The sequence below is a fragment of the Dipodomys ordii genome, unplaced genomic scaffold, assembly GCF_000151885.1.
Source record: "Dipodomys ordii isolate 6190 unplaced genomic scaffold, Dord_2.0 Scaffold24, whole genome shotgun sequence".
Lineage (NCBI taxonomy): Eukaryota > Metazoa > Chordata > Mammalia > Rodentia > Heteromyidae > Dipodomys > Dipodomys ordii.
The window spans coordinates 374,545-394,833 of record NW_012267240.1 but is presented as its reverse complement, the minus strand read 5'-3'; the positions used below and the strand labels follow the sequence as shown (position 1 = coordinate 394,833).

General features: G+C 35.7%; 1 protein-coding gene across 1 annotated transcript in view; it reads right to left on the bottom strand.

Annotated features, from left to right (window-relative positions):
* Arid4b (AT rich interactive domain 4B (RBP1-like)) overlaps positions 1-20,289 on the bottom strand; it is a 105,786-nt gene that overhangs the window by 39,503 nt on the left and 45,994 nt on the right. Inside the window, exons 8-16 of the mRNA XM_013014563.1 lie at positions 18,710-18,848; positions 15,960-16,039; positions 12,974-13,050; positions 11,302-11,456; positions 8,455-8,527; positions 6,922-7,016; positions 5,347-5,444; positions 2,772-3,012; positions 2,275-2,450 (exon numbers count right to left, since the gene is read on the bottom strand). Coding sequence (XP_012870017.1) covers positions 2,275-2,450; positions 2,772-3,012; positions 5,347-5,444; positions 6,922-7,016; positions 8,455-8,527; positions 11,302-11,456; positions 12,974-13,050; positions 15,960-16,039; positions 18,710-18,848 — 1,134 coding nt within the window. The remainder of the gene's footprint in view (positions 1-2,274; positions 2,451-2,771; positions 3,013-5,346; positions 5,445-6,921; positions 7,017-8,454; positions 8,528-11,301; positions 11,457-12,973; positions 13,051-15,959; positions 16,040-18,709; positions 18,849-20,289) is intronic.

The following is a 20,289-nucleotide window of genomic DNA, read 5'->3' as shown; positions in this document are numbered from 1 at the left end:
CTCAGCCTTATAGAGTAATGTGTAAATCTGCTGGAACACAGAATGTCAAGATACTCTCTGAAAGAAAATGCAAACAACATATAGATTTTTAAAAAGCTGATTCATAAATTATGTACATGCACACATACATGTTACACACAAATGTTTAGAATTATATTTTAAAGAACAACATTTGGGGAAAACCACTTCAAGAGGGAAAAAAAGCATTTCATCTCAGTAAGCAAAATACTCAAACTACAATTACTTTACAAAACTAAGAAATCAATTACTCAGTTACAGTAGCACATCCTATTTGTGGCTTGTCCATTTCAGTTATAAACCATCAAAAGCAATCTGAAATCTTAAAAGGAAAATTCCAGAAACAGAAAGTTCGTAAATTTTATGGACATACTTCTAAGTAGTGTGAGAAAATCTTAACATTTTCGTGCTCTACTTATGCAAGATTGTAAATCATTCTTAGTCTTGCATATCACATGGCATATGCTATCTACCTCTTGGTCACTTACCAGTACCATCTCAGTTATATTGTCATAGCAACATTATTTGTTTCGAATTCATTTTAATTTAAAAAATAACCCTCAGCACAAGAGTAGGGGTGTAAAGAAGGTACCCAGGAACAAAACACAAAAGGACAAACTAACTCTGGCAATGAATCACGGCAGATGAGAGAAAACACAATATAGTTATGTTGACATTTTAGTCAATAGACTACTCACAACAGAACAGTGGTCCTATAAGGCATTATTGTCTAATACTGTCATAGCCATCTTAGTTTGCTTACACTCTTACAGGTTCGGCATGGCCATGAAGTCACCTAACAATGTATTTCCCAGAATGTACTATATGGTTAAGTGACGTATAATTAGATTTTTTAAAATATAGTACTGTAACTTCCTTTTTAAGAATTCTCTATCAAAGCTGGGCAATCATATAAAAAAATTAGTTTGTACTACAAATACAGTCATATGACTTAACAAAGATACATTCTGAGCAACCCACCGGTTGGTGAACTTATCATTATGCAATTATCATAGTATACTTACACAAACCTAGACAGTACAGTATTCTATATATCTAGGTTATATTATTCCTCTTATGGAACCAGTGCTGGCTTTAATGTTACACAATCTATGACTGAGTTTCTAGTTATCCATAATACATAAAAGTTTAAAAGATAAACTTACAAAATATATTCTGTAAATTAAGATGTACCAAACTTAAACACAATTTCTACTAACAATGAAAACAAGACTTTTCAAAGTGCCTTATAAGAGTAGATGCTCCAAAAAACATCTATAGGTTTAAGATTTTAGTCAAAAGTCAAATCTGGACTGAGTTTCTTATTATCTGAATGGTATCCAGTAGAAGGAGCATTTTAAATACATAGTTATACAGAGATATGACAAAGTACAGTCAATAAATGCTTTTATTAATCAAAACCCAGTATTTTTTTCATACTTGCTGTCACCAAAATTTCAATAGACGGAGCAACAGATTTTAGGCAAACAGCTGAATCTTTACAGTTTTTTAAATAATTAAAACAGTATCTAAAAACAGCAAAGCATACTTTAATATGTCCTTACACACATGAAAATGTAACAAAGTACTATTAACAAACACTTCTTACTATATTCACCTTAGCTCAGCTGATTTTATCTCCTCCCCCCCATTTGTATAGTGGCTAAATATCAGACAAAATACTAAAATGGTTTTTAAGGTTCTCAATTAAATGAGCTACTAAATGGAAATAATTTTTTTAAATCTCAAATATAAATTAAATGCCCCAAATGACCTATAATATTCAGGGACCACTGGCAGCACAACGTTAAATAATTCACTTTTTCAAAGTGATTAAAACAGTGCTTCTAATTACAAAAAAAACCCCACAATAATAGTCTTTGTAATAAAACTTCGTATTTCTCCATTCTTAATTTTTGCTTAAAATACATAAACAACTCTCAGACCTTACAGCCAACACACCATCTATGTAACATTAAAGAATACCTTCCCAAAGGTTCACAGTGACTGATACTGAGCAGACCATAGTCAGTAAAAAGTGTTTTTTCCTCACTAAAAATCTGGTAAATTCTATGATGAGAGCAAGAACAATCTGTTTCTACAAATGCAGGGTCTCTGAAGGTAAATGCTATTTTCTTTATGAATGCAAGTGACCATTACTCTGTACTTTGTCATTTAAATGTATATATATACAAAGAGTGAACAGTAAGAATTAATTTAGCCAAAATGCATCATAACCAAAAACAAATATCTTACCCAGATTTTGCTTTTTCTTCTTCAGCTTCTACCTTTATGCTGAGGGACTGATCTACCCTAGCAATGCCATCATCTTTATCATCCAGACTTTCATTTTCTTCTGACTTTTTATTGGAAACTTCTTTTTCCTGATCAGACTGTAGAGGTATAGATTCTAATAAATTCTTTTTACTTCCCTAGAAAAAGATCAAAGGAGCTAAACAAACAAAAGTTAAAAGGCAAAAACAAAAAACTCCAACCTAATAATTCCATGACCTTAAGAGCAACAGGAGGTAGCAACCAACACTAACACTGATACAAGCATTACAATTAATAAATTACTGCCATTCTCCAAATGCACTACACAAAAAATAACTAAGAGCTACCTTGACCAGTCATTACCATTATTTAAAGGTAACACTTAATGAAGGAAAGTACAAAATACAATACTACACTTTACAGAGAATGCAGAAAGTATACCAAAGGCAATAAAGGATAATGAACAATATCTGATTTACCAGAGGTGGCTTTATATTTTCCTTTCTTTCCATCTCATCCTCTGGGGGCTTCTCCTCTTTTGGCATTATATTCCTCTCCTCTTCAATCTTTACTTCTTTGATGTCTGTTTCACCTTCTTCCTTAACTTTTGTTTCTTTTACATTTTCACATTCCTTACATGACTTATTAACTTTCTCAGGCAATGCCATCTGAAACTCAATATTAGCCGACCTACAGTATTCCTCAAAACCATATAAGTATCTGGAAACATGAAGAGAAACATTTCAATATGTTACTGTAGAGGATCTTCTTGTTTGCTTCTTTTCTTACTAACATAAATTCAGCTCAAAGTCCTGATCTTCCTGTCTCAGCCTCCCTAATGCTGGGGTTACAGAAAGAAACCAGCACACCCTGGCTCATACTGTAGAGATTCTTATATTTTAATTCATTTCTCTTGTTTAAGCTTCATTTACATTCTAATTTTTCTATTTAGTTCTTCCTATCTTTTTCTTTTTTACCCCTTCTTTTTAGTAAGGAATGGTCCAGCCACGCAATTCAGGCTGTCCTGAACTCATGATTCTCTTGCCACAACTTCCCAAGAGCTAGGATTATACATGAGTACCATGCCCAATTTCTTCCTGAATTTTTCAACTCAAATAAAAAGCATACACTTAAAAGCTGTGCTGGCCAGGCTTTGACAGCTCACACCTATAATCCTAGCTATGAAAGAGGCTGAGATCTGAGGATTGATGTCTGAAGCCAGCTTGCATACAAAAATCCTTACGAGGGGGGCAGGGAAAGTTAGAGTGCTTGTCTTGCATGCATGAGGCCTTAGGTTCGGTTCCTCAGCACCACATAAGCAGAAAAAGCAGGAAGTGGCGCTGTGGCTCAAGTGGTACAGGGACAATGCCCAAGCTCAGAGTTCAGGCCCCATGACAAAAAAAATAAAATAAAAATTAAAAAATCTTTATGACTATTATCTCTAGAAGTAGAGCTGTGGCTCCAGTGGTACCAGTGGTAAAGGGCTAGCCTTGAGAAAAGAAAGGTTGGGACAGTGCCCACATCCTGAGGTCAAGCGTAGGCCTGGCATTGGAGAAAAAAAAAACTACTTAAAAGTCATAATCCAAATATAACCAAAGTACTAGTAAGTACTAATAATAAAATGCTAGATAAGATGGTTCACTTCTGTGATACCAGGAGGTAAAAGAAGGAGGATCATGAATTTAGAATATAAGCCTGGGCACTTTAGTGACAGCTTGTCTCCATCCAAAAAAAAAAAAAAGTATTCCGAGTACTATATGTACTTTTCGTGCTTTCCTTAATGCATGCTATCAGGGCTTGTAGTACTTAATTTAAACAACACAATAACCATAAACAAGTAGTATTAATTCATTATACAACTGAAGAAAGCAAGGCTTAATAAAAAATGGCCAAACATTATCGAAGCAAGGAACTGGCAGAACTAGGATTCTTCATTTGACTGTATTAGCTTTTTTTTTCTTTTTCTTTTTTATTGTAAAGATACTATACAGAGGGTTACAGTTACATGAATAAGGTAATGAGTACACTTCCTATTGAGCATTGTTACTCCCTCCATTGTTTTCCCCCTACCAACCCTTCCCTCCCTACCTTCCCCGAGGTTCTTGTTTTTTTTTGGTTGGGATTAAGTGATTACATAATTTCCCGAATTTCACAGTATTGTGGAATAATGATGCTCATTTAAAGTCACAAGTTCATTCTAGCTTTCCTTGGGCAAATTGTCTATCACACTCTATAACATATAACGGTGTACACATATACACCATTCATGTGATCAGCAGCATGGGGATATTTAGTAGTGGTTCGACCAGATGAGTGGGAGTTCTATGTTTCTTAAGTCCTGTTAGTTTTGTCGTATCACCTAACATTTTGGATTTAGCATCCACTTATCAGTGAGACTATGTACCGTTTGTCTCTTTGCTCTTGGCTTACCTCACTCAACATGATTCCTTCTAGCTCCATCCATTTCCCTGCAAATGCCATTATTTTGTCATTTCTAATGGCTGCATAATATTCCATTGTGTTGTATTAGCTTTTTAAAAGCTCTATGCAGAATTTTACAAGTTTTTGACCATAAAAACTTTCTTTACAAACGTTTTATAGATCAAATACTCACATAATATACTAGAATAGAAAATGCTAAAATACACAAAAGTAAGCTGGGTGCCCTTTAGCTCATGCTTGTAATCCTAGCTATTCAGGAAGCCAATATTTGAGGATCACAATTCAAAGCCAGCCTAGGCAAGAAAGAAGCCATTCTGAGCAGGAAAGTTTAGAAGACTCTTATTTCCAATTAACTACCAAAAAAGCTGGAAATAGAGATATAGCCCAAGTGGTAGAATACTAGCCTTGAACTAAAAAAAGCTCAGAGACAGTGCCTACATCCCAAGTTCAAGCTTAAGTACTGAGACAACACAAACAAATGAATAGAAAATGCTATTTTAGACTTATTACTCTAGTAAAATCTCTAATGAAATATCTTCAGTTGAATGGTAAATTCCATTCTGCTTTCTAGATAAAATATTGAAGATAGTTTTATCAAGTATACTGACTTACTTTTTATAAGCACATTTAACATTGTATCCTGCGGCTGAGTTTAAGACAGGGATTCCAAGATCTTGGTAGACTTGTTTCCAAACAGCTCCACTTTCAATCTAATGGACAAAGTAAAATGAAAACTATCTAATTAAAAGGTGGGAATGTAGTAACATTTTGATAGATCTAGCATACATTATGATATTATTCAAACCTGGCAAATTTTAAATTTGATTTACACATGCAATTTTAGTATTCAAATCTCAGGAATAAATATTGAAATGCTGAGGCCATTTGACTTTAAAATAAATACAGGTATAGTAAATATGAAAGTAAACAGAATCCTTAATATTCTTCCCTCAATAATGAGTCAAAAAAGTTTTATTGAAATTAGTAAAGCATTTTATTCACTAGAATATTCTTAGTTGGATAAACAAGCATATCAGATCAGTTCAACAAACATTTTCTGTCTACTTCAGGCACTATGAAAAAGACTGACAATGTAAATAATATTAAGAAAATGCCCCTTGTTGATGATCCTAGCCCTCCTGGAGGGCTGATACTGGAAGGGTCATGGTTCTAGCCCAACCCTCAAAAAGTTCAAAATATCCCATTCTCAACCATTCATGGTACATGTCTGCCAGGACAAATACTCAGGAAGTACAAATAGAAAGGTAATAGTCTAAGCCAGCTTGGGGGAGAGGGAAGAGGATGAACCCTAATAGTAAGATAACTAAAAGCCAAAAGTGCTAGAGGAATGGCTAAAGTAGTAAAGCCAGTAGGTGCTGGTGGTTCACACCTGTAAATCCTAGCTACTTAGGAGTCTGAGATCTAAGGATCACGGTTCAAAGCCAGCTCAGGCAAGAATGTCTGTGGGACTCTTGTCTCCAATAAACCACCAGAAAACTGGAAGTAGCGCTGTGGCTCAAGTGGTAGAGCGCCCGCCTTGAGCTGAAAGTCAGCGCTCTAGTGCAGAGTTCAAGTCCCTCAACCAAAAAAAAGAAGTAGTAAAAAGCACCGGTATAAAGCCTTAAATGAAAAACTCAGTACCCCATCCCCTGCAAAAACAAAAACAAAACAAAACAAAACAACAACAACAACAAAGCACAAATTAGGACAGATTCAAATTCTCAAGAGCATATAATCAAGAAAGATAATAAATTAAAATTCTTCTAATCACTATGGTTGTGCTGACTCAGACCTTCATGAAACAGAACCTCTATCAAAGTATGAAAAATGTAACAGTAAATCAAACTCAAAACATTATCCACAAAAAAAGTTAAGATTTGTAAATCTCATCTTTGGTGGCTGTCTCTGTATCTAAACTGGACTTTCCATTTTCTTTTCCAATTATTTTAGAGATGGAGATACCTAAAAACAGGAGGCTGAGATCTGAAAATTGGTTCATAGACAGCCCAGGCAGCAAAATCTATGAGATTCATCTCCAATTAACTACCAAAAAGCCTAAAGTGGAGTTATGGCTAGGCTTGAGCAAAAAAGCTCAGAGACTATACCTTTTGGTGCCAGTTCTGGGGTTGTGTTCAGTCACAGTCAGACACCAAAAGAAAAAATTTCATTTCTGTGTATAGTACTCACGTTATCAAATCCTCCAAGTTTGTGTACAAGTCTGAATAACTTAAAAAGATTCAAATTTCGATATCCAAGTACAGGTCGTTTGTTAATAGGAGTTCCTGTTTAAAAAAAACACACACACAGATAAAATTATACTAAATTTTACTAAAATGAAAAATTAAGGAAACAGGTTTGACTGAACTAAATAAAATATTGAGTTAATTGGGCAACTTGTACAAAGTATGACCTTTCACACGATTTCCAGGTATATCAGGCTGACTTTGGAGAAGAATTTTGTAAGGCCTGGGTGTGTAAGTACTAATAAAACAGCATCATCATCAAGTGTCATTCTGTTATCTAATATTGAAAGTTCTTTGGGGTACCAAACACAGATTTTCAGAATAATATATAAGCATTTATTTTCCCATGACAATAATATCTAATAAAACACTATCAAATTCGTAACGGTATTTATTATATGACAGACACTATGACAGTCATTTTATTATCAGCAGTCAAAAACAGCGCCAAGCCTAAGGAGTTGAATTCTCTTCTTTTTAGCAGTCCTGGCGTTTGAACTCAGGGATTATGTTTGACCTGCAGGTATTCTACCCATCTGAGCATGTTACATTGCTGCCTCCCTTTGCTTTGTGTTTCACAGAGCTTTTTTGCCTGAGCCTTGGCTTGGACTGTGACTTCCTCTTCTTACCTTCTCCTATGGAGCTTACATTACAGGCACTCACTCTAACAGCAAGCTTATTTAAAATTAAGGGGTCTCAGCTCCGCAGGTCTTTTTTATTTTCCATAGTTACTATCATTTGTTAAACAAATTGTAAAAGACAAGAAATGAGCAAGGAATATGAACTTTTAAGTGTTGTATTTCTTACCATTGCTTTACATTACCCACAATGTTTATATGTATAAACACTGTAAATACTGTTTTTATTGTTGTAATATTTTTGTAATTACTATTTACTTTAAAGTCACAAACAACTTTTAATCTTCACAATGATAATCATCATTATCTTAACCTCCATTGCTTATGAACTCTATGACCTTTAACAATAAAACTATTTTTTACAAATCAGATGATATGTACATTTCTTTCCCTTTGCTTATTATCAGCTGTTCCCTCTTTCCCCCTCATTTCAGCAAGGTCTTAACATGGAATCTTTCTACTCTCTGTTCCTTGAATTTTTGGAGATTATAGGCATGTGCTACTATAACTAGCTTTAAATTCTTTATTTTGTTGTTGTGTGTGTAATTATTCTTATTTCCTAAAATATTCCAGAATTTTAAGTTAGAACCAGTATTATTGTTGTGTGTGTAATTATTCTTATTTTCTAAAATATTCCAGAATTTTAAGTTAGAACCAGTAAGTTATACAAGAAGATTTCATTATACTGTATCTTCATTTATACTACAATGTACTTAGACCAGATTCAGTTCCTCTAACACTTTCCCTGATTGCCCCTAGACATCCTGAATTCTTACTTTTAAAATATCATCTCACTGATATCTACAATCTCAAGGATAAATAAAAGTGAAAACTCTCACCTCTGTCTTCCATAAATTTGTACAACTGCTGAAGGAAGTTTTCTCTTTCTTCTGGAAATGGTTCTATTTCTTCCTAATCACAGAAGAAAGGATTATTTTTATCAATTAACCATTTTAATCATACAAGCAAGATTTCCTGCCAAAAGTAAAGCTAACACTTATTAAAATATATCAAAGGCATTTTTTTCAAAAAAATATTTACTAATAAGTTATTGGAAATAGGACAGGTCTACGCATTTTAGGCTATATAGAAGAAAATATATCCTCAAAGTTATCATAATAGAATTCCAAATGTAAATTCTTATGGGAAAAAAAGATGATGACGTTTTACTGTTACCAGAACTGTACTCTCTAAATCAGGATCACAGGCTCAAAAAGACCTACTCTCAAAATAATAAAGAGGATTAGGTTTGCACATCCAAGCTGATGCTGTTATTGCTCCTCAAGGAACTCTACAAGTCTGAGTCCCATTAGTTGTAACTACAAGCATCCTTCATATTATGCAGCCCCACTGTACAGTACTTCAAGCTTATATAATCAGTAAAGTGGGGAACAAATTTGATCTACAATACCTGAAGATTCAGACTTAATCTTCAAGTAATAAAATAGTTCCCCGATTTATCAATTACAAGGGAAGGACTAGCTTCTTGCTGCTGTGGCCAAGGGCTGTGGCAGTAGGGAGCTGGTCCTGAAGGAACCTGCAAGGAGCAGGGTAGTAGGTAAGAGGGAGGAATTCACCAATTCAATGACTTTCATCCATTCAACAAGCATTAAATGAGCACCTGTTAAGTATAGGCACTATGATAGGTGCTCAATCAAATAAAAGAAACAGCTGTAGAGCCTGATATTATAGAACATCATTAGGAGTAACTGCAGAGAAAATGATTCACAATATACAGTGAGCCTTTACAGTTACTCAGGCTGAAACATACAGCTCTAGTAGTAAAGAGCAAGGGTATTGAATTGATATTCTAAATGCATCTAAACAAATCCTTTCTAATTTGGAAAATCATGAGCTGAATGATAGGGTTTTTGTGAACTCTCCTCTTTGCCAGTATAGCAAAGGAGAGCAGTAAACTAGAAACTACAGATGCTGGTGAACTATTAGGTTGCTAGTTGGAAAGTGAACAATGAATAAATGAAAACTATTAATTTGCTTATGTTAAATTTATATTTCTTAATTTAAACATAATCTACATAGGCTGGGTCTTGGTATGGTCATCCAATATCCATCAAGGAAATCTATTTTCAGACATTAAGCTGTCTTCACAGAACATACTATACTATGACTTAAATAAACAGATTCCTATTCCAAAAACATTTAAGGAAAGTTTGGATTAAACTTAAGAGGCCAGATTTGCATTTGTAAAAACAAATCTAAGGTTTGGTAACCACTATTTTTGATCATCCTTTACAAATTTTGCACTATGACAGATACTCTAAGTATAAAAATAAGACAAGTGACTATCCTTGAGGAGTTTATCAATTAGTGAGGGAGAAAAGCAGTCAATAAATATAACTACATATATACATATATGTGTGAAAATTGAGTGTGAAAATTTCCTGAGTTGAGAAAGGTGATGGTTCATCCATTTCCCTTTCCAGAGATGCCTCCCGAGTAGACATTAGGAAACTGACGGAAGAAGAGTTCCTGGGTCACAACCTAGCTGGCAAAAGTAAGTAGCAGCAAGGTATAGAATTTGTCATTGCTATAGCACAAAGTTCAGAAAGAAAGGGTAGAATGAGTGTGAAGAAAAAAACCCATGAGGCAGTTGTACTATGAAAAAGGCTTTATGCTGAAGCTTGACTTTACTCCAGAGGTTTCAAATAAGGAAATGACTGTTCATTTTATTTTTTTCTTCATTTTTCCCCTAGTGCTGGGAATGGGATATAAGACCTTACACATGCTAGGCAAATGTTCTACCACTGATAAATATCAAGTGCCCTCATTTTAGCATTTTAAATAGAAAGGAGCTCAGGAGAAGACTGAGTCAGGAAAGCTCTTACCCATTACGATTAACATGTAACTCCAAAAGCAGTCCCTCTTATTTCATTAATAGCTTACTACAGTTTAATGGCAGGATTTCACACTGTACTAAAAATATTACATATCCATAAGATATTATCATTATTTCCTCAATACATTATAGACAACTGACTTTATGGTCCAACACAGAAGCTATCAGTATTGGCACTGTTTATCAACAACTTTACTGAAGCTATACATGTTGTACCAGTGAGAAATGTTATCCCATGGCTAGACCTAAAGAATCAGTTACAATGAATCTAAGTATGGCTCTACTAGTCCTAAGTTCAAACCCCAGTACCACAAAAAAAAAAAAAAAAAAAAATCAAAGAACAAAAAACACCACATCTTCATAGATGTTTCTCATTTGTATTACAAAAAATTATTCCAGATTCTATGAAGAGATGGGAAATAAACAGAAATATAAGATGAACATGAGTTGATTTTTCTTTTAATAGTAGGTGGAAGGCACTTTTTATATACTCTGCTAGGTATTTCAGCAAACGGTCAGTGCACACATCTCATGAGGTAATAGTTCTTATGCGCACAAACTGCTACAAAGCATGGTAAATAAGAGGTGGGTATTTCCCTAGTCATCTGATAAACCAAAGAGCAAAGCAAGATTGAAAACAATAACCAGAATGCATAGAGTTCTAATTTGGCAACACTGTATTTCTATTTTAAGATAAGCAACTTGATTTTGCCAAGTACTGCATATAAAATTTCACTATTAAGTATTTCTAATACTTCTTATGTAACTACTCATGAGCTTAGTCAAGTCCTACCCAGCTGTCAGCTTTAAGAAACGTAACTAAATTTACCTCTTCTTCACTGCTATTATCCTCCTTTTCTTTTTCGTCATCTTCTTCCTCTTCTTCTTCCTCTGCTTCACTGCTAGAGCTGTCTTCTTTCAATTCAGTCTTCCAGTTAGCGGGAACAGTTCTACTTTTGTGAAATTCAAGTGCGTGATCAAAGGCTGGAAAGAAACATTGAATGTGTGAACTGGGGAAATTAAAAAGACAATTACAAAAAAAAATTACCCAAGATAAAGAAATAAAAATTGCCATCACTAATAGGTAGTGTCTACTACATTCTTGGCACTGGGATCAAATATTTATTTTTGCCATTCCAGGGGCCTGAACTCTCAGGGTCTGAGCATTGTCCCTGAGCTTCTTTTGCTCAAGGCTAGCATTCTATCACTTGAGCCACAGCACCACTTCTGGCTATTTCTGTGTATATGGTGCTGAGGAATGGAACCCAAGGCTTCATGTGTGCAAAGCAGGCACTCTACCATTAAGCCACATTCCCAGACCATAGACACCCATTTTATAGTGTGAAACTGCTGCCACTGTAAATGAGAAATGTTCTTCTTTCAAGTAGAAACTAAGCATCTCTAACGAAAAACAACTTAATATAGGTAATCATTTAATATTTTACCCAGCAATTATTAAACAGTAGTATTTAACAGACAAAGGACCATTATGATAAAAATATTCTTTAGAATCCGGTGACAGTGGCTCACATCTGTAATCCTAGCTACTCAGGAGGCTGAGATCTGAGAATCAGAGTTCAAAGTCAACTTGGGCAGGGAAGTCCATGAGACTCTTATCTTCAATTAATCTTCCAAAGGCCAGAAGTGGAGCTGTGTCTCAAGTGATAGAGTATTAAACCTCGAACAAAAAAAAAACCAGGGACAGCACCCAAGCCCTGAATTCAAGCCTTAGGACCAGCAGATACACACAAAAGGAAATTCTCTATATGTTTAGTTAAATCTAATTTTAAAACTATGTGAATTGGGCTGGGAAGGTGGCTCAGTGGTAGAGTGCTTGCCTACCATGCATGAAGCCCTGGGTTTGATTCCTCAGTACCACATACATAGAAAAAGGCGGAAGTAGCACTGTAGCTCAAGTGGTTGAGCTAGCCTTGAGCACAGAGAGGCACAAGGGCAGTGCCCAGTCCTTAGAGTTCAAGCACCAGGACAGGCAAAACAAAACTAAACCAAAAAAAACCTATGTGAATTAGCTTGAGATTAGATAGATACAATTATTGTCCTTTTCTAATACATAAAAATAAAGCCATAAACTACATACTTAATAACTGAGGTAGTCTACATAGCAAATGATTAAGCTTGATAAATAAGGGTAGAGAAAAACTAACCATTAACAATGCCATTAAAAATCAAGTAATGAAAATTCAAGTCAATGTATTTCTCAAACAGAATTATTGTAACCTTATGATAAGAATTTATACTTATCAGTGAGATATGACAAATCAAATTTACTTTGATTCCTTTTATTATCATGTCCTGAAATTATATTTCATTATTGAGCAAAAAAAGCCAGAATATGCTAATAGCTGATAAAACAGTTCTTTCTGACTTTTCCAGATTACTACCAATTATAAGCTTAAAAAATAGAAATAGAAAACTTACATTATGAAACACATATGGGTTTTCAAAGTACAAAATCACATACTCCACTACTACCCACTTACCTTGTTTTAAAACAGCATCAGGCTTCGGTGCACTGTCACTAGTAATTTCATGGACATCTTTTCTTGGAACTGAAGTACTGTATTAATGACATAGGGGGAGAAAAAGGATAAATTAAGACATAAATAATACACTGCTAGAAAATATTAAAAATATACAAATACTGATATAAAATATTAAAAATATACAAATACTGATATAAACCATCTAAAGTGACTGGACACAGGGTTGCAAGTCCCAAATATGATAGGCAGGATGTATAATCACCTACAGGAGGGTCCTGATTTAAGAAAGCTTGTATACCCCAGACCAACCAGGTTGGAGGCAAAGGGGTCATTAACACCTAGGCGTTTCCAAATATCACACAGTCCTTTGACTAAAAGAGAATAATGAATACTCTTTTTAAGGTAACAATGTGTAAAAGCAGAAGTCAGAAGTAAAGTCAGAAAGTAAAACTCAGAAAGTAAAAGTCAGAAGTAAAACTCTTCAATTATCTTCAGTTAAATACTTGATATTACAATAAGAAATTACTTGAAAACTGGCAGTAAAATTACCAGTTTATAACATACTCTTTCTTCAACATTTTTTTCCTCCAAACCAAAGTATAGACTTACAAACAAACATCTGACCATTTCTGGAAATCCCCATTTGTCATGTGTGTCAAATGCAAATGACTGGGACAAATCTGACCATAAATATCACATAAAATTCCTATTTTATACTAAAAAATTTACCTTCTATGCATTTGATTTAGTCAGAAGACTATCTCAAATACAACTTTCAGTTTGCCACTTTTTATAGCCTTTTATTTTTAAAATTTCAAATATCCATAAATGTAGGTGAAATTCTGAACCCCATGTATCCATTACCCCCACAACAGATTCCATAAACTCTTGTCACTATTCTGCTTTTCTTTTTTTATTTGGGGGGGGGAGGCAGGAATGGTGATAGTGAGGTTGTTTTTTATTCATGGCCTCATGATTACTAAGCAAGTGCTCTAAGGCCCAATAACACAATCACGTAACGATTTAAATTTTGGGTTGTATCAAGAATCTAATAAGTTCTCTTTCTTTTCTCTTTTCAGCAGCATTTTCTTTTTGGGGAGGGATGGGGACAGCTGTAGAGTATGAAATCAGGGCTTTGGTGTTTGTTAGTCAGGCCCTCTACTGCTGAATCATACCACCAGCTCTTTTTGCATTGGTTATTAAGAAACAGTGTCTTGATTTTTGCAGGGCATGGGTCTAGACTACTTTCCTATTTTATACTTCCAGCCATAACTGGGATACATTTTAGCCTGAGCTGGCCTAAAGCCATAATCTTCCTGATTTCTTCTGCCTGAGTAGCTTGAATTATAGGCATGAACCACCAGTGTCCAGCTAAAGTTAGTTTTATAGATTAGGACCAACCCCCCCCCAAAAAAAAATCAGATCAGGTACCAGTAACTCACATCTGTAAACCTAGCTACTCGGGAGACTGGGATTTGAGATCATGATTCAAAGCCAGCCTGGGTAGGAAAGTCTGTGAAATTCTATTCTCCAATAAATTACCAAAAAAGCCAAAGTGGAACCACTTTGTGATAGAACCACTAGTGGCAGAACACTAGCCTCGAGCAAAAGCAACTCTGGAACAGCACCTAAGCCCTGAGTTCAAGCCCTAGGACTGGCAATTAAAAAAAAAATCCCTTTTCCTAATTTGAAAATCTAAACACCAAATCTTAAAATGTAGCAATCCTTTTTTTTATGCTGGTACTGGAGAGCTTGATCTCAGGACCTCCATAGCTTACTCAGCTTTCTTGATCACGGATGACACTCTGACCACTTGAGCCATACCTCTGGCCTAGTATTTTAGTAATTAATTGGAGATCAAGTCTTGAATACTTTTCTTCCAGGGCTGGCCAGGAAGTTTGACACTTTACCTCTCACCTTACAGAGCAGTGAGGATCATAGATGTCAGCCACTGGCCCTCAGCTAAAGTGTAAATCCCAGTGCAAAGTATCTTGTTTCAGCTGTGTCTGATACTTTCTGTACCTGAGGTCCCTGTTACTAAAGAGAATAAGGCTTAGGGATATTTGACCCCAAGAGTTGAGACAAACTTTGGGAAGGGGAAAAAGAAAGGAGATGAGGAAGAAGTAGAGGGGAAGGAAGAGAAGCTGAAGGGGAAGGAGGAAAGGAAAAAGAAGAGAGGGAAAAACAGTTAAGGAGAAAGAGAAAAGGGAGGAGAGAAAGGGAAAAGAAAAAAGGAAGAAATAAAGAAAAGATGTGGCAACTGTATTATTTTTCAAGAAAAATCAGAACTCAGCTCTAAAAAAGTTCTACATGAGAAATCACATTCTAAATATACAAATACATCTATTACCAATTCATTTTAATCTTTGAGTGGTTGTAAAAGTCACAGGTATCAATACAATTGTTAAACATTACTAGAGATATTATAAAATGCTAGTAAAACCACCAAGAAAAACTGGAATGAAATGCCAATATCAATATCTATGCCAGTATCAATACACTATTTTCTTTGACAGTCCTGGGGCTTGAACTCAGGGCCTGGGCACTGTCCCTGAGCTGCTTTTGCTTGAGGCTAGTACTCTACCACTTGAGTCACAACAGCACTTCTGGCTTTTTCTATTTATGTGGTACTGATGAATCAAACCCAGGGCTTCTTGCATACTAGACAAGCACTCTACCACTAAGCCATATTCCCAGCCCTCAATAAACTATTATATACATTAAACATATCCAATTTGTCTAAACAAATCACCAGCTATACAACTAAGATAGTGCAAAACAGTCTATTTTAGAAAAAAAGTAAATAAACACTATTACTTTACTACACTTAAAGAAAAATGGTTCTTTTTGAATTTTTCTCAATATGATGAAAAAGAAGAGCCAAAGATGAAGAGAAATAACTAATTTAATCATTTAATGTCCTAATCTGATAAGACAGCCTATATTATGGACAGGTTTCTCAAGCCAAGTGAATAATACTTACAATTTGCCATCTTTGAAAGATCGAACAAGAATATTATCTTTTTTCACAGCAATCTCATCACTACAATCAGGACAAACCACCTTTTTAAAAACAGAAAGAAACAATTATATGAGCACACATGATTTTTAAACAGATATCCTCCAACCTTTCAGATTCTTAGATAATGCAGACTGTTAACATAGATATGGTATTAAAACAAGAATAATAGTTATGACTAGCCTCGAAGCCATAGGCCACGTTTTAGGCAGAAATAGAAAAGAGAGTTATATCATGACTAAAATAATTTCCAGAGTCTTGAATATCACATCAATTCTTAAGAATAAAAAGAAAACCAGTAATAGCTGGGTGCTGGTGGCTCATGCCTGTAATCCTAGCTCCTCAGGAACTAAGATGTGAGGATCATGGTTTGAAACCAGCCCAGTCAGGAAAGTCTGTCACATTCTTTATCTCCAATTAACTAGCACAAAGCAGGAAGTGGAACTGAGGCTTAAATGGTAGAGTGCTAGCCTTAAGCTAAAAGGCTCAGAGACAATGCCCAGGCTCTTAGTTCAGGCCCTAGGACTAGCAAGCACATACACACAAAACTGTTCTTCTGGCTGCTATGAAGAAAATGGACACATGAGGCAAAGAGTTCAAAGACATACCTAGATGTAAAGTGGTAACAACAAAAGACAATTAAAGGAATAAGAAACACCAGAGATAATTATGCAAGTTCACTCAAGTTTCTCATGTGCAAATGACAAGTGCTGTTTATGTAAAAGGAAAACAATGGAGAAGGGCCAAATTTGGTCACAAAGTAGGAGATAGTTAATGCCATTAGAGGATGAAAAATGCATTATAAAGGAACCTGATGGATTGCTAACAGTAAATGAGTATGAATATATGAAACAGAATGGAATCACTTCTTTGTCTTTCCTGGACCTTGAACTCTGTCTTGGCTTGGGTGCTGTCTGTTCTTAAGATCCTTTTGCTCAAGGCTAGCACTCAGGGTTGGCAATATGGTCTAGTCATAGACTGCTTGCCTAGCATACATGAAACCCTGGGTTCAATTATTCAGTACTACATAAATAGAAAAGGCCAAAAGTGATGCTGAGGCTCAAGTGGTAGAGTGCTAGTCTAGTAGTACCCAGACCCTGAGTTTAAGCTCCAGGACTAGTTAAAAAAAAGGAAGTAGGGTGTGTGTGGCGGGGGTGGGGGGTGGTAACCACTCTACCACTTGAGCTGTGCAGCACCACTTCTGGCTTTTTCTGTGATTACTTGGAGACTTGAGGACTTTCCTGCCCAGGCTGGTTTAGAATTGAGATCCTCAAATCTCAGCATCCTGAGTAGCTATGATTACAGGTATGAATCACCTGGTGCCCAGCTCAGGGAATCATTTTTGACATCTGTTTTTTGGAACTGAGAAAGAATGATGGCACCTGAAATCTGTATTTAATCACTAGATTTAAAGTCTTTTAAGTAGAAAGGATATATGGGACAAGATGTGATCATTGGTTTTTAGTATAAATGACCTAATAGTGTTCTTTAGATAAAATTATCTGAGACTAAAAAATTTTAGACAAAACCAAAAGAGTTTAAGATAGTTGTAAAAATACACTGATCATTAGTTTCTCATTTGAAATTTAAAGCTTTTCATGTACTAAATTATACTTTATCCAAAAAGAACTGAATTCGTACTGCCAAGAACAAACCTTCATTAAATTATGAGGTTTAACTAACTAGTTAAACTTGTATTTGCTATTAAAAAAAATGACAGGTTGTTTTGTTGTCTAAGAAAAGATTAAATAAAGGGCAACCTAGTCAAATATTCCAAGATATTGGAACAACAGTCTACTACACAGAATCCTTCCAACTTGCTAAAGGGGCTAGCATTATGAAAATTAAGACTTTCTGTTACCTACTAACTTGGTTTGGGTGCTTGGACCAGTGGGACAATAATGAGAATACTTTTGATAAGGAAGCACCTCAGAATTATGAAAGGTAATATAAGAAAGCAACAGAAAATTCTACCTACTCACCTTGGGATCTACAGAGTCAGAAAATAGGAAAACATTAGAAAGTAGGTATAAAAATTCACTATAGAGAAAGTCAGTGACTGGGTGATATGTATTTGCATTCATTGTTATGAAGAGTGTACTTAATAGGTACAACTGAGATCAACATCAAGAGCCTGGCAGTGGCTCATCCTTATAATTCTAGCTGCTTAGGAGGCTGAGCTATGAGGCTCATAATTCAAAGCAAGCCTGGGCAGGAAAGTCTGTAAGACTCTCATCTCCAATTAACCACTAAAAAACCAGAAGTAGAGATGTGGTTCAAATGATAAGACTGCTACCATTAATCAAAAAAGCTCAGCGACAGTGACCAAGCCACCAGCAGACAAAAAAAGTAGGTAAATGCCAAAGCTAACTAAGTAACAGGAAAATATGTCAATCTAAAAGGAATCTACCCTTCTTTTGTATTTCTAAACTTCATGAGAGATTTGGGAGTTCTGCATTGCATTATAGATTTTCTACTCAAAGTTGTAATGAAATCAATTCCCATATACCTAGCTTCTATTATTAGCAAGATTTTCTCTGGTCAGAGGCCATCAACAATGCTTTATATTCAAAAAGAATTTTAAAGAAATCTTCTTGTTAACTAAATGTAAGAAACATGGTCCATTATTAACCTAAAAACAGTAGTAAGAAAATGTATTTGAAAATAAGTTTGCATTGTTGAAAATTAACTTTTTTCATACTGAAACTACTCACCAATGCAGGAAACCACAGTGCTTTCTTTTTATCCAAACTAACATAATCTACACATACAACTTTGCCTAGTAGTTCATCAATCTGCTTCCTATCATCCTCATCTTCATCACTGGAAGATGATGAAGATTCTTCTTCTGGTCTAGAAAGAGAAAAGAAATAAGGAATTTCTATATATAGTCACAAAGAACAAATAAATATGCCAATGATGAGTTTAGGAATTTCAAAACTTACAATACTTTCTTAAACATTAAAAAAACAGCAACCTTAAGTGTTTCCTAAGTTTCTAAAGAATATTAGCAAGTTTATCTTTAAAAAAAAAAACCACATCAACATTCTTATATTCTTTTAAATTTCCTTTTTTTTTTTTTGTCAGTTTTGAATTCAGCATCTGGGCACTGTCCCTGAGCCTCTTTGTGCTCAAGCCTCTTTGTCTTCTACTACCACTTGAACCATAGCATCACTGCTGGGTTTTTGGTGGTTAATTGGAGATAAATGTCTCACAAATTTTCTTACCATGGCTGGCTTTGAACCACAATCCTAAAATCTCAGCCCCCTGAGTAGCTAGGATTAGAGGAGTGAGCCACCTGTGCCCTCTTAGATTTACTATCTTAAAAAGAACTAAGGAGCTGTTTACTGGAAGCTGTGGCTCAAGTGGCAGAGGGCTAGTCTTGAGTAAAAAAGTTCAGGGACAGTGCCCAGGCTATTGGTTCAAGCTCCAGGACCATCTCTCTCTCCCTCCCCTCCCTCTTCTCTCTCCCCTCTTTCCCTCGCTCCTTCTTCCTCTCTCCCCTTCTCTCACATACACATGCACACACACACTAGTAATAAATAATACCACATACATTAATCAAAAAAACTGTGAAACAATAAATTAACTATGTTCCAAGTTTAAGGGCTGGTACTGCTGACTATTGAAGAGTCAGGCAACAAAGGCTCACGCGTGTAACCTTAGCTACTCAAGAGGCTGAGATCTGAGGATGGAGGTTTGAGGCCAGCGTAGGCAGACAAATCTGACCTACTTTTAATAATGAACAAAGCATTTGTAGTAGAGGTGTGACTCAAGTGGTAAGGCCAAGCAAGAGCAGCCAGTAACTGCATGTGTAAACAGACACAAACACACAGAGACACAGACACAGAGACTATACCTATATATTCTCAACAATTATGAGGCAGAGACATGAAAAAATATCTCAAGTCAAGGTTGACTTAGGAAACAAATTGAGAACTTATCTTAAAAAACAAACGAACAGCCGGGCACTGGTGGCTCACGCCTGTAATCCTAGCTACTCAGGAGGCTGAGATCTGAGGATCGCAGTTCAAAGCCAGCCCGGGCAGGAGAGACTGTGAGACTCCTATCTCCAATAAACCACCAGAAAACCGGAAGTGGCGCTGTAGCTCAAGTGGTAGAGCGCTCGCCTTGAGCTGAAGAACAGCGCCCAGGCCCAGAGTTCAAGCCCCACGACTGACAAACAAAACAAAACAAAACAAACGAACAGAGGGGCAAGATGAGAACGGAGTAACTAATTCTCAGAATCTCAAAAATTTAGCTGGGCACCGGTGGCTCACATCTGTAATCCTAG